Source organism: Neophocaena asiaeorientalis, unplaced genomic scaffold (assembly GCF_003031525.2).
Source record: "Neophocaena asiaeorientalis asiaeorientalis breed wild unplaced genomic scaffold, Neophocaena_asiaeorientalis_V1.1 scaffold322, whole genome shotgun sequence".
In the NCBI taxonomy this organism is placed as follows: domain Eukaryota; kingdom Metazoa; phylum Chordata; class Mammalia; order Artiodactyla; family Phocoenidae; genus Neophocaena; species Neophocaena asiaeorientalis.
In genome coordinates this window covers 1,930,732-1,945,858 of record NW_020185329.1, presented here as the reverse complement: position 1 = coordinate 1,945,858, position 15,127 = coordinate 1,930,732, and the positions used below count along the sequence as shown (strand labels likewise).

The following is a 15,127-nucleotide window of genomic DNA, read 5'->3' as shown; positions in this document are numbered from 1 at the left end:
TGAACACCTTTATCCAATTTCCCCTCCCTCCACCCCCCCACCTCCCCCCAGCCTCTAGTAACCACAAATCTGATCTCTTCTTCTATGAGTTTGTTTGTTTTATATATTTATTTATTTTTGGCTGCATTGGGTCTTCATTGCTGCACGCAGGCTTTCTCTAGTTGCAGCGAGTTGGCTGCTCATTGCAGTGGCTTCTCTTGTTGCAGAGCATGAGCTCTAAGCACGCGGGCTTCAGTAGTTGTGGCTCACAGGCTCAAGAGTGCAGGCTCAGTAGTTGTGGCGCACGGGCTTAGTTGCTCTGCGGCATGTGGGATCTTCCCAGACCAGGGATTGAACCCATGTCCCCTGCATTGGCAGGTGGATTCTTAACCACTGCACCACCAGGGAAGCCCTGTTTATTTGTTTTTGAAGTATAACTGACCTACAACGCTATGTTAGTTCCTGTCACACAACATAGGGGTTCAACATTTCTGTACATTTCTAACTGATCACCCGATAAGGCTGGTTACGATATGTCACCATACAAAAATAATACATAGTTATTGACTGTATTCTCCACACTGTACATTTCATACCCGTAACTCATGTATTTTGCAATTGGAAGTTTGTACCTCTTAACCTCCCTCACCTATTTCTTCCTCCCCACCCCCCACCTCCCCTCCATATTTCATTCCACCAGATATCTGTCTGGCTGGGTGGAGGTGGGGGGGAGGGAAAGGGAAGTGTTGACAAAACTCTCCTGGCTGAAGCCTGTGTTTCCTGTTGGTGAATGGAGGTCACCAGGTAATTATGGACAAATTTGAAAGCCAGTTAAAGAGGGCAGAATTGATGTACTAGGAAGGGGAGAGATGTTATATAGGCGCTTTGGAAGGCACTCTTTTTTTTTTTTTTGTGGTACGTGGCCCTCTCACTGCTGTGGCCTCTCCCGTTGCGGAGCACAGGCTCTGGACGCGCAGGCTCAGCGGCCATGGCTCACGGGCCCAGCCGCTCCGCGGCATGTGGGATCTTCCCGGACCGGGGCACGAACCCGTGTCCCCTGCATCGGCAGGCGGACTCTCAACCACTGTGCCACCAGGGAAGCCCTGGAAGGCACTCTTTACATCATTTCTAGTAGCTCTAGTGTCATTCACAGTTTCCTGTACCTCAGGTTCCTCATCTATGAAATGGGAATAATAATAGTATCAGACTTACTTTATGAGGCTTAAGTGAGTTATAAGACGTTTAACATGCTTAGAACAGTGTCTGGTATGTGGATTCTTTGAGTGTAGTACTCTGAACTTAATCGTTTCATGATTCCTCTAATTGTATTTATTTTGGAACTGTAGCTCTTTATTCACTAATATGCTGTGAGTCCTCTCTAAAGTAAATCCTGGTTTAGTGCTGATTCCTGAATCCCGAGTGGGCGTGAGGGTGAGAGTGTTTCTTTTTGGGGCTGAACTCCACTGTGGTCATCTGGGATGATTCTAGAACTAACTTAAAACAATCTTATGAATGGGCTTAGGATTGGGGGCAGAGTGTGAAGGACATAAGTTGTACATGCATATAAAGTCATACATAATACAGAGAACAATAATCAAAAAAAATCACCCAGAATCTTTCTCATCGTAATAAAACATTGCTTATTTTTCTGTTTATTTTTATTCAGTATGTTTTCCTTGGATCTTTTTTAGAGCTGTACTATATGCATAATTTTATATATCCTTTGTTTTTTACTTTTAATATTGTAAATGATTCCCTTAGGGCATAATCTTTGCATTATTCCTTTTATTTTTTGAAAAGATTTTTTTCCCCCAGAATTAAAACAGTGTAACCAAACTATAGAATTAGGAAAATGGAGGAAAAAACCACTCTTTTTTACCACTCCAACACAATGAGCATTTTAGTGTGACATTATCCCTGTTTTTTCCCTGTCTGTACAGTATAACTCTTCTTTACTAGTAGTTATAGTTAGAAGTATAAAGTTTTGTTTTTTCCTAGTACCATTTTAGCAGAAATATTTTTCCATATTGCCCTTGGCCATCATATGCATACTTTTAAGATAATTCCGTAATATTCCCATTGAATGGATTTTTCCAGAATTTACATTAAGTCATTTATGCCTGTGAGTTTACAATTATGAATAATTCTGAAAAGTACATTTTTACATGTATCATCTGTCATATTTTCTTCCATATTTGAGATTATTTCTTAAGGATAGATTCTCTGAAGAGTCAAAAAAATAAGTAAATTTCTAGGCCACATTGATTTCAGAAAAATTCTGCCAGATTATACAAACAGATTGAGCTCATTTTTTAGTCTTTGCTATAATACCTTGTGGGACTACGTAGACAATGAGAGCCCCATGACTCTTAGAAGAAGCACCATTTGAGAAGCAAAGTGACCAGGGCTCTGGACTAGAAATTTGCAAACCTGGGTCCTCAATTTGACCCTATACCAGGAAACTGTGTCAATTGGGCCATGATACTTCACCTTTCTTTCGTATAAAATGATAATATAGATGAACTTTTAAGTTCCTTTGTACTTCTAGAGTTCTGATTCTAGCATTTCTGTGTGAAGTTTGGGTATGCATAAATGGGTTGGAGACCTGAGATAATCTGGGTAGCATGTAGTATGATAGTGCATTGGAAGAACATCAGTTTATGAACTGGCTACCTCGTACGCTCATTGCCTTTTTCTTTTTCCATAGCATTGAGAAGTTCTGTGCAGAAGGCATCCCACTCTTGGGGATTCTGGTCCAGTCGAGGCATTTGAAAACAGTGGTCCATGTCCTGGATAAGGTTCTGCCTTTGTTCTACCCTTGCCAGTATTACCTTCTAAAGAATGAGCAGTAAGTGGAGGACAGCCCAGCGAGTACAAAATGACTATGTTCTCTGGTTTCTCAAGTATAATATAGGGAATGATATTTCAATAGTGTATTTTTTATGAGGCAGAAAACTTCCTGCGTATTTTAGAATGCAGAGTGATGAACAGTGACTCTAATAATGATACTAGTTTTATTGTCATGAAAGATACTTCCCTTTGTCATTTAATTTTGGATTGCTTATAGCTTATTAGTATTGAAAAGGGTGGTGGTTTCCATGAAACTGGGAATAGTGCTTCTGACCTTGAGCAGCAAATGGCTTTGCTGTTGTAGCAATAGCGAAACACGTTGCTTTTAATTGCAGTGTGCATGGGGCAGTATTATAAACAGAGAAGATACGCAGGGAGGTGCTTATCACATGAGACACTGATAATCTTGTGGAGAAAATAAGACTTCTGAGGTAATCACAAAGTTATGAAGCAGAATATTGGCAAGGCCATGCTAGGGCATATAGATTGCATTTGCATTACAGTTGACCCTTGAACCACACGGGTTTGAACTGTGCAGGTCCACTTATACGAGGATATATTTTAATAAATACACTGGAAAATTTTTTGGAGATTTGTGACAATTTGAAAAAACTCACAGATGAACTAATGTAGCCTATAAATATTGAAAAAAATTAAGAAAAACGTATGTCGTGAATGTGTAAAATAAATGTAGCTACTAGTCTATTCTATCATCTACTACCATAAAATATACACAAATCTATTATAAAAAGTTAAGATTTATCAAAACTTACACACACAAACACAGACCATACATGACGCCATTCATGGTTGAGAGAAATATAAACAGACATAAAAGGTGCAGTATTAAATTACAGCTGCATACTGTACTACTGTAATAATTTTGTAGCCACCTCCTGTTGCCATGAAGGTGAGCTCAAGTGTTGAGTATCCGCCTAACACGCTTTGTGACGCTAATCTTCTCCGACTGAGCAGTTTGTCTCTCCAGTAAATTGTGCATCACAGTAAAAAGTGACCTCTTGCGGCTCTTGCGTCATTTTCATTGTGTTTAGTGCCTTAAATAACACCATGGGACCCATATGAAGTGCCTCTAATGATTCTGGAAGTGCTCCCAAGAAGCAAAGTCATGACATTACAAGAAAAAGTTGAATTGCATGATATGTACCATAGATTGAAGTCTGCAGCTGCACTTCCTGTCATTTCAAGATAAATGAATCCAGAGTAGGAACCATTGTAAAAAAAAGAAAAGGAAATTCATGAAGCTGTCACTGCAGCTACACCAGCAGGCTCTGAAATGTTGTACTTTTTGTGAAATACCTTTTTATCTCATATTGAAAATGTAGCTTTTGTGTGAGTGCAGGATGGCTATAAGAAAGGCATACCTGTAGACCCTAATATGATTAGAGAAAAATCAAAGTCATTTTATGATAACTTAAAGCAAAAGGAAGGTGAAAGATCTAAAGCTGAAGAATTTAATGCCAGCTCAGGATGGTTTGATAATTTTAGAAAGAAATTTGGCTTAAAAAATGTCAAGATAACAGGAGAAGCAGCTTCTGTCAACCAGGAGGCAGCAGATGAGTTCCCAGATGCCATTACAAAAATCATCGAGGAGAAAGGATATCTGCTGGAGCAGGTTTTTTTTTTTTTTTTTTTTTTGCGGTACGCGGGCCTCTCACTGCTGGCCCCCACCTGCCGCGGAGCACAGGCTCCGGACGCGCAGGCTCAGTGGCCGTGGCTCACAGGCCCAGCCGCTCCGCGGCATGTGGGATCGTCCCGGACCGGGGCACGAACCTGCGTCCCCTGCATTGGCAGGTGGACCCCCAACCACTGTGCCACCAGGGAAGCCCCGGAACAGGTTTTTAACGCAGATGAAAGTGCCCTATTCTGGGAAAAAAAAAATGCCACAAAGGACATTTATTAGCAAGGAAGAGAAGCAAGCACCAGGATTGAAGGCAGGAAGGGATAGGCTAACTATACTGTTTCGTGTAAATGTAGTCGGGTTTACGATTAGGACTGCCCTTATCTGTAAAGCTGTTAACCCCCCAGCCTTGAAGGGAAAAGATAAATACCAGCTGCCAGTCTCTTGGTTGTACAAGGCCTGGACAGCGAGAACCCTTTTTTTTGATTGTTTCCATCAATGGTTTGTCCTTGAAGTCAAGATGTGCCTTGCCAGTACTGGGCTGCCTTTTAAAGTTCTTTTGGTATCGGACAGTACCCCTGGCCACACAGACCCCACGAATTCAACACCGCAGGTGTCATAGCAGTCCCTTTGCCCCCACAGACAACGTCTCTAATTCAGTTTCTAGGTCAGGGGGTCATAAGGACCTTTAAGGCTCATTGTACGTGGTACTCTATGGAAAGGATTGTCAACACTATGGAATAGAACCCTGATAGAACATCCTGAAAGTCTGGAAGGAATATACCATTGAAGATGCCATTGTTGTTATAGAAAACCATGAAAGCCATCAAGCCCAAAACAAATTCCTGCTGGGGAAAACTGTGTCCAGATGTGCATGAGTTCATGATTTATGACAACACCAATCAAGGAAATCATGAAAGGGTTGGTAGATATGGCAAAGAAGTTGGGGCTGGGAGTGGGGGAAGGGTTTCAAGATTTGGATCTTAGAGAAATTTAAGAACTAATAGTCACCACACCAGAGGAGTTAACAGAAGATGACTTGATCGACGTGAGTGCTTCTGAACCGGTGCCAGATCATGAGGAAGAAGACGTAGAAGAAGCAGTGCCAGAAAACATTAACATTAGACAATCTGCCAGAAGGTTCTGATTATTCAAGACTGATTTTGATTTCTTTTATGACATGGACCCTTCTATGATACGAGCACTGAAGCTAAAGCAAACGGGGGAAGAATTGATACTGTATAGAAACATTTTTGGAGAAATGAAAAAGCAAAGAAGTTAGAAATTTCGATGTACTTCTATAAAGTTACACTAGGTGTGCCTCCCTCTCCTCCTTCCCTTCCACCTCTTCCGGCTCTGCCACCCTGAGACAGTGAGACCAACCGCTCCTCTTCCCCCTCAGCCTACCCAGCGTGACGCTAATGAGGATGAAGACCTTTATGATGATCCACTTCCACTTAATGCATAATAAACGGTCATCATGCTGTGCAGTTGATAAACTTACCTGTTGTGTACATGTGTGTCTTTGTGTGAAAATCCGACAACCGTATGGCAAGGACTGTATGAGATGTTTTTGTGTCATCATCATCACCTAAGTATTCATCATGTAGCACATGCTGTGCCAGACTGGTATTGAAGTGGGTAGCCTATCCTTACATAGGCATAGGGTGAGAGGCATTTAATATAAAATTAATACTGTGTTTTTCTTACTGTTTTATAACTTTGCTTTCAAAGAATTATACTACTGCACAGTATACCTCTCTCGTAATCGAGGAAGTGTATCAGGCTGTCATCACAGATAAGTGTTTTTTTAAAAAATGTAACAGTGTTTCTAATACTGTATTATGAATATGACTGTCATACTCTATGCCACAAAATTTTTATAATGATTCATTCATTAGTATATAGGCTACACGATTGTGAAACAATCGTATTGATTATACTAGGCTACCATAAAGCAATCATATTGCTGCTTCTTCATTATCAGTGCAGGAATTGTTCTACCTGTAAATAAATATGAATTTCTTTTTCACATTGTCTTTTCGTTTTTGATGTGTAGTGTTAGCCTGTATAGCATCTACAGTGTTTTATAACATATAAGACAGTATTGATGTAGGTACTGACAGGTGATTCATCTTGTAAACAGATGATGTAAACTTACAGTATCAATAGATACAGTACAATACTGTAAATGTATTTTCCTTATGATTTTCGTAATATTTTCTTTTCTCTAGCTCACTTTATGGTAAGAATATAGTATATCATACATATAACATACGAAATATATGTTAATCGACGTTTATATTATTGGTAAAGCTTCTGGTCAACAGTAGGCTATTAGTAAAGTTTTGGGGGGAGTCAAAAGTTATACATGAATTTTCAACTACGTGGGGGGTCAGTACCACTAACCCTGTGGGTTCAAGGGTCAACTGTATATGGTAAAGGTATATGGAATTAGGGTAAAAGAAATAGCTGCTGGGGGAGGGAAGGAATTAAGGATGGGTACGAATCAAGATTCTTAATTGCACATGATGAAAATTCAGTGCACGCTTGTTTTACCAGGAAGGGAATGTATTGGCTCATGTGATTGGGCAAGAAGGCTCCTGATAACAACAAGTCATTCTAAAGTGGTGGTCCTCAACTAGAGGGGTTTTGACCCTCAGGGGACATTTGGTAATGTCTAGAGATCATTTTGGTTGTCACAGCCTGGTGGGGTGGGGCAGGTAGGGCAGGTGGTTGGGGGAGGGAGTTGTAAGGGGATTGAGGGGGGCTGCTACTTAAATCTAGTGCACAGAGGTCAGGGATAGTACTAAACATCCCACAGAGCACAGGAGAGCCTCTGCCAGGAATCTGCCGTCCCAACATGGGAGTAGTTGCAAAGCTGAGAGGCCCTGGGTTAGTATTTCCCTTTCTGTTTATCTACCCTCCCAGGTCCCTTGGCCCTGCTTCTCTCTCTTTCAAGCCTTCTCTTGCAGTTGTACTTTTTCCAGGGGAATGAAAGTATATGCTACAGAGAGAACCAGGCATCATGCTAGTTTCCCATGGGAAAGGCAAATGTTTTTCTTTATCCTTGTTTCTTATAATGATTCCGATTGGTGTGACTTACTCATGTGCTCTCCCTGAGCCTGTCACCTTGACCAGTGGGATTGACCAGTCCTGAGAGGAAGGTGTATAGGGATTCTGTATTGAGAGACCCTCTCTCCCACAACTCTATAGCATGGAGGAAGGACAGTTCCCTTAATGAGAGGATGTGTTAGCAGAAGGGAGACAGAGGGTGCTCAGTGAACAGAAGCAAGAGATGACCCACAAATATGACTTTGTGGGTTTCTTCTTTTTTTTTTTTATGAATTTATTTATTTGGCTGTGTTGGGTCTTTGTTGCTGCACGTGGGCTTTCTTTAGTAGTGGTGAGCGGGGGCAACTCTTTGTTGCAGTGTGTGAACTTCTCATTGTGGTGGCTTCTCTTGTTGCGGAGCACGGGCTCTAGGCATGTGGGCTTCAGTGGTTGTGGCTTGTGGGCTTCTGTTCACTTGTGGCGCACGGGCTTAGTTGCTCCACGGCATGTGGGATCTTCCCGGCCCAGGGCTTGAACCCGTGTCCCCTGCATTGGCAGATGGATTCTTAGCCATTGCACCACCAGCGAAGTCCCAAGAGGTGTATTTCTAATTGAGCTTCGGAGTGCAGGTAGGTGTTGGGTCAGTGGAGAGGACATGGCAAGACAGGGCTTTTTCAGTATCCGTAGGGGGTGAGAGGAGGGTCTGGAGAGGACCAGGCTGGGGAGGAGCTGAGTGAAGGCACAGAGGTGGGAAGAAAAATACCTGTCCAGGGATCTGGGAGGAGGTCATCTGGTTGGAGCCTTTTGAAGAGCGAGGAAGGGGGAGGTGAGGCCTGATGTGGAGGAGGCCTGTATGGCAGGGGACAGGTAGTACGTCCAAAGGCATGAGGGGGACACTACAGTTTTCCCATTGTGTGTCATTTCAAACAGTGTGTCGCAGACTTGCCTGGGGATGAGAAGCTCCTCCCCTCATGGGAGGGAGCTTATTAAGTATATGGGTTCCCAGCTCCTCCCCTGGAGAGTCTGCTTCAGTAGGAATGGGTTAGGGCCTAGGGACCTTTTTTGGAAAAATTAGCACTCTAGACCCTGAGCGAGTCTGGGACCACTTGTGATCTGGTTGGCGCGTGGCTTTCAGGCTTGAGTTGTGTCCTCACTCCATCTCTCTCCTAGTGTGAACACAGTTGAGTTCCTTCACTTTTCAGAGCCTCTGTTTCTTTATTTGTATGATGAGATAATGCCATTTCTCATACAAGCTGAGTGTAAGGCTTAAGTGATACACAGGCAATTTGATGCCTGCCTGGAACAATTTTAATAAATTGTCTTTAGATTTTTGCAATTTTGAGAGATTTTAAAATTAGATTGAATGGGCTGTTCCCACCCCTCCCACCCGCCCCGGAGTTGTTAAATTTTGAGTAAATGTAAATCTTTCTAGGCTCCATTTCAGATGTTTCCTCCTCTGTATCTCTCCCTTTGCACCCTAATGCCTGCGCTAGCTCTGTTCTCTGAACTCTTACAGGGCTTCATTGCGCCTTTCCTGTCATAGCTTTCCCTTTCTACTGCAGTGGAGTTTGGCCTGTGTTGTACCTCCTTGTGAAATGGGAAGCACCCTCACTCAGCAGTAACCTCTGTGCTGCCACTGTCTGTACGATGGGGAGCCAGGAGGGTTGGGCATTGCCCTCAGACACATAGGAAGGGGTCACGTCCTCAGGCTGCAGTTACCAATTTTAAGTGCCACGAAGGAAAACAATGGTGCTATGAGGGAGGTTAATGGGTTAGACGTATTTTAGGTGGCGGGGAGGGGTCAGGAAGTCTCTGAGGAAGGGACATTGCAGATGCGATGGGAAGGATGAGTAGGAGTTTGCCAGGTTAGATGTAGGGAAGTGTTTCAGGCAGAAAACCCAGCAGAGGCAAAGGCCCTGAGAGAGGAAGGAGCCTGGTTAACCCAGGGAACCGAGGGCACGTCCGTGACTTAAATGTGGTGGTATCCGTGCCTGCCCCCACCCCGCAGTGTTCCATATGCCACTTTGTGTGGAGTTGACACCCCATGAAAGATTGCAGACTGATTCTATAGATATCTCTACTCTTGTTAGTGGGGGTTGGGAGGGGATAGAGCAGCGCTTTGGGTGTTTTCCCTCTAATGCTCTTTAACTTGCATGGGTTTATGTGTCTTAGGTCTGTTCACTACATGGGTAGATTTAACCCACGTCAAACTGGAAAACTTTATTCTTCTGAAATTCCTGAAGATTTATCAGAATCCCTAAATAGAGCTTTGGTTTAAAAATGGGACACGTCAGTACTTTTTGTTTCTCATAAGTAATTAGCCACTGGAAATTCTGTTGACTTCCGATTGGAAGGTAAAGTGCGTTGTCCTATGTGCTTGGCAGGTTTCTGTCACACCTTCTCCTCTTCCTACACTTGGACATCGGTGTCCCTCAGGGTGTCACGCAACAGGTCACCCACAAGGTGGCACAGCACCTGACAGGAGCCAGCCATGGAGACAACGTGAAGCTTCTCAACAGCATGATCCAGGTCAGGACCTGTCAGCCCCTAAGTACACCCTTGCCCGCCTTCCCAATCAAACACCCCTGTGCTAACATGTCTATGTGTTGGTCATTTCAAAGCACTTGGCATAGTGCTTTTGACCAAGAAGGTCAACAGATCTGGGTTTTGTAGTGGAGGTAGGTATTATTTTATTAGTGTTTTAAAAATGGGAGGCTGGTTATTACCTTTCACGTCACCTGAGCCCTTTCTCCGCAGGCCCACATCTCTGTAAGCACACAGCTCAATGAAGTGGGCCCGGTTGCTGTATTGGAGTTCTGGGTTCAGGCTCTTATAAGCCAACATCTTTGGTACCGAGAACAACCCATCCTCTTCCTCATGGACCATTTGTGTAAAACAGCTTTTCAGCTGATGCAGGAAGACTGTGTGCAGAAATTGCTCTACCAGCAACATAAGGTAAACCTGTTAGAGAATTTATCTTTCAGTCATCAGCTAGATAGTAGTCTTCTAAGGAGGTTCCCCCACATGCACCCTTCTCAGTACTGCTCTGTGGCCACTGCCTTTTTAAAGCTCTGCCTTAACAGTGTCTTATCCAGTAACCATAGTCTGCTAAGTGCAGATCCTCATAAAGCCAAAGGAAGGACATCCCAGGAGGAGTGCTGCTCATTACATTTGGCTATAATGCGCAGCCTGGGATTGTAACTGCTGGTGGACTAATTATTGAAATCTGTGTCTTACCAGAATCTTCCATCGTAGTAAGGTAATTGCTGATATTCTTGAAAAGCTCATCGATTGTGTTTTTTAAAGCCTCCACTCTCTGCTCCACATGCTCCCCTGGTGTAGAATGCTTTGGGCTACCACTGTGACCGGAGTCTGCTCTCTTCTTTGGTGAGCTGGATCGTGGCAGGCAACATCACTCCTTCCTTTGTGGAGGGCTTGGCCACACCCACTCAGGTAGGAAACCCACTGTGGACCATTTGTTATCTTTTTTTTTTTTTTGCGGTACACTGTCGTGGCCCCTCCCGGATGCGCAGGCTCAGCGGCCATGGCTCACGGGCCCAGCCGCTCCGCGGCATGTGGGATCTTCCTGGACTGGGGCACGAACCCGTGTCCCCTGCATCGGCAGGCGGACTCCCAACTACTGCGCCACCAGGGAAGCCCTGTTATCTTTTTGAACTTTAATATTGTTATCATCCTTACCTACGTTACTAATAGTCTAAAATAACTAACGTCTGTTAACACTTACTATGCATAAGAATACTTTTTCATTTAATCCTCACAGTAGCCCTCTGCTGAGGTGGTGCTGTTGCTATTCCTGTCTCACAGGGGTGTTAACTGAGGTTTTATGGAGTCAAGTGGCTGGCTCAGGGTCGGACAGCTCATGATAAGACTCCAACTGCCTGACTGCAGAGCCTGCCCAGCTGCAGGGCAGAGCGCTTAAGTAAGAGTGGACACTGGAGCCGGACCACCCGGGGTTCAGCCTTGGTTCTGCTATTTGCTAGCACTGTGCCTTGGGCAGCTGGCTAACCTCTTTGTCCTCAACAGTCAAATGGGAATAATGATTGCACCTACATGTAAAGCACTTAGAATAGTGTTTACTAGGTGTTGGCTGTTATAGTTATCATCATTATCATTAATTCGCAGCATTATTTTCATCATTACCACCACCTCTCAAGACTTTGTGTGTCCCATTATGTCTCTGTTTTATCACTTAAATTAGTAGTAACATCCTTCAACTTTGTATCACATGCTTACCTCCTGCTCTTCCTCATACCTCTTGTGATCCAGCTGAAACACACCCCATGCTGTTATCTGCATACATCTCTGGAGTTTCCATCTTTTGCCTAGCTGATTCTCTTCCCAGGCATGCCTTCCCCTCCAGTCTCTGCCTAGAGTCTTCTCTGGTATATTACCTTCTCTGATCCCACCCTACCTCCTCTGGTTTCCCGTAGCACTCAACCCCTGATCAGTACTCACACTTCTCACTTTACATTATGGTTACTTATATTAGTCTTGTCTCCTCTGGTGAATGCAAAACTTCTTAAGGGCAGAGCTCACATCTGGCCCTCTTTCCTGTCCCTCGTGATACAGAACCTGCGCACTAAAGTTGAGCAAACAAACCTCTTCTTTTACTAAAGTAGCCTTTCTAAAGTAATTTAACAGTTTTCAATGGCCTATTTCATGTAAATTTATATCTGTGATAAGAGTAGAAATAGGTATTAAAAACTATGTGTTAATTTTAGGAACTGTAATGTTTATTTGTGGAATGTGAGGATGTATTTTGTCTGTCTGAGTTAGTAGCTCATTCCCCTCTTTACCTGGTGTTATTGTAGGTCTGGTTTGCATGGACAGTCCTGAACATGGAATCCATCTTTGAAGAAGACTCCCAGCTCCGAAGAGTTGTTGAAGGGGAATTGGTTATAAACTCTGCATTTACCCCTGACCAAGCTCTGAAGGTGCAAATAGCAGTTCTGCATTTGAGTGGTAGAAGGTGGTTCACACTTTGATGCTGATGGGTTCACCTGTAGCTTTTGGACTGCTGTGTTTTCTTTTGTTACGAATGTTTGGAAAGCACAGTAACCAAACTAATGCTTAACATGGTGTAGTTGAAGTGTATACCTCCTTTCCAAGGTTCTTTTAACATTGAGAGTCACAACCTAATAATTTGAGGCTGTGTTCATTGTATGTGTAAAGGGGATTGCCTTTATTTTAAAGCATCAGAATCCCCTAGAGAGCTTGTTAAAAATCGGATTCCTGGACCCCGGCCTCTGGGATTCTGAGTCTGGAGTGGGACCAGTAATTTATTTTGAAAAACTCCCTAGCTGATCCTCAGGCTAACTAAAGTGTGAGAAAGACTAGAATGAGGCTTTAGAATTAAAGACCTTCTATTTTCAGGTGCTATAGTATAGACTTTGCTTTTGGATTTCAGAGCCTGTCAAGGGATTTATCATTCTTGAACGCCCACTTAAAATCTAAATTTTCAGGACTTCCCTGGTGGTTCAGTGGTTAAGATTCTGCACTTCCAATGCAGGGGGCTCAGGTCCGACCCCTGGTCGGGGAACTGAGATCCCACCTGTCACGCAGTGTGGCCAAAAAAGAAAAATCTCTATTTTCAAGAGGTTGATAAAATTTACTTTGGCTTTTATATTATTCTTGCCCTATAGTGTTTTACATGCAAAGGAATGGAAAGGCATGGAAATGAGATTAGACTAGGTGATGCTTAAGACCCAGTCCAATTCTGGGGCCTGTGAAATTCTTGAGTAAAAGCTGCCCTACATGTCTTGCTACTAAGGTTAAAATGTTAGCTAGCGGGTCGGAGAAGTAAGGTTTATATGACTTTTCTTTTTTCTTATTGAATTGAAAACACCATGTTCAGCATTTCATTTGAATCACTTAGGAAGTGACTGTTTGCAATTGTGGTCATTACATGGTTGCTCAAAGCCCGCCTCTTTTGTAGAAAGCCCAGGCTCAGCTGAAACTCCCCATCGTCCCGTCCCTCCAGAGGCTGCTCATTTATCGTTGGGCCCACCAGGCTCTCGTCACGCCTTCTGACCATCCTCTTCTGCCACTCATTTGGCAGAAGTTCTTCCTCCTGTATCTTCACCGCCCAGGACCGCAATATGGGTATGGTACCCAGAGTAGTAGTAAGTTTCTGTGAATCAGTTCCCACCTTTGCATTGCTCTGCAGCTCTGTGTTCTCACACTGTGGCATGGGAGTTAGAGTCATTCTCTGGCTAGGAGCCTCCCTCCTTTCCTGTTTCACGTCTATCAGACTAGACCTTTTCTGAGTTCAGGGTATCTTGTGGCCGCTCTCTCTTTACCACCCCCCATACCCAGTTTGGTGAAGGCAACACCCTGGGACCCTGCAAGGTTAAGCAGAGAGCTTCTGGAGCTGCAAAGGGAGAGACTGTCCCAAACTGAGGCTGCTTGTGTGGCCATGGTGGAGCTTGTTCGAGGGGACTGGTGATGGGTAGTGCAGCTGTGGACAAAGGCCAGGCAGTGCCTGGGGGGAGGCCAGCGTTTCCACTGGATGTGAGGGGACTCTGGCCGGCCGTGGCTGCTCACTGTCACTGACCATCGCTGTCTGGCTCCAGCTCTGTTTCTAGTTCACCTGCACTCCCTTAACTCACCCCTTTGAAACATACGGATGTTGATTCTTCATCACTTCTGTTTTCTACCAGATTGCAAGTTCTTTAAGAAAAGGGGCTATCTTTAATCTCTTCTGTACCTCTAAGTGGTGACAGTGTCTTGAATTTGCATAGCATTTCGTTCTTTTAAAAACTGCTTTTATATGTGCCATCTTGTTGGAGCCTCATTATAACCATTGAGGTAGAGATAGTGTATATTAATTTAATAAACTGACTTAACAGACCATAATTTTGTGTCACATAGAAGGAGCATCTTGTGTTGATCCTGTTGTGATCTGTGCTTGCATTTTTTAAGGCTACCCGTAGATGGTTGTATTGGAAGAAGGTTTTTTCAAAGCCCTGCTCATATCAGTTTGCTAAAAGAAATGAAGAGGCGTCTGACTGAGGTGGCTGACTTCCACCACGCTGCGAGCAAGGCCCTCCGAGTTCCAGCAGAGGGCAGTGAAGGGCTGCCAGCGACCCAGGCTGGCACCCCTGCTTACCTGACTTCACCAGAGCTGCACACGGAGCTCGTGAGGTGAGGCATGGCTATTTAGCCATTTATGTTGTTGTTTGCAGCACAGGTACTTGTGCCGGCTCTTTGATTTGTGTTACAGTTGCTAGATGTTATTCTCTTAACCTGTTAGATTGAATATGGAAGGTGGTTTTGACTATAGGTTTGCATCTTGTAATGTTTCTCTTTTGTGTTTCTTATGAGAGTGAATCAGCAATTTGGATGTACCTCTGTGGAGTGCCTGTAGTCTGAGTGAAAGCTCTTAAACTCAAGGGCTGGTGACCTCTTCTATTTCTTTATTTAATAACAGAAACAAACCAAAAGAAGTGATAAAGCAGGTTAACAACTAGTAAAGCCTGCTAGGATAGTTCTTTAAAAGAAATAAATGACCCAGGCAAGGTTCTTTAAGTGAGATTCATAGGCCCTTTAGGGGATTGTGGGATCCACCTGGGGTGCGGTGGATTC

General features: G+C 43.7%; 1 protein-coding gene across 2 annotated transcripts in view; it reads left to right on the top strand.

Moving 5' to 3' along the window:
* EPG5 (ectopic P-granules 5 autophagy tethering factor) overlaps positions 1-15,127 on the top strand; it is a 123,291-nt gene that overhangs the window by 44,990 nt on the left and 63,174 nt on the right. For both annotated transcript variants that reach the window (XM_024734679.1, XM_024734678.1), the window contains exons 17-23: positions 2,687-2,827; positions 9,907-10,051; positions 10,280-10,477; positions 10,865-10,975; positions 12,355-12,477; positions 13,479-13,645; positions 14,465-14,686. In XM_024734679.1, the coding sequence (XP_024590447.1) occupies positions 2,687-2,827; positions 9,907-10,051; positions 10,280-10,477; positions 10,865-10,975; positions 12,355-12,477; positions 13,479-13,645; positions 14,465-14,686 (1,107 nt within the window). The remainder of the gene's footprint in view (positions 1-2,686; positions 2,828-9,906; positions 10,052-10,279; positions 10,478-10,864; positions 10,976-12,354; positions 12,478-13,478; positions 13,646-14,464; positions 14,687-15,127) is intronic.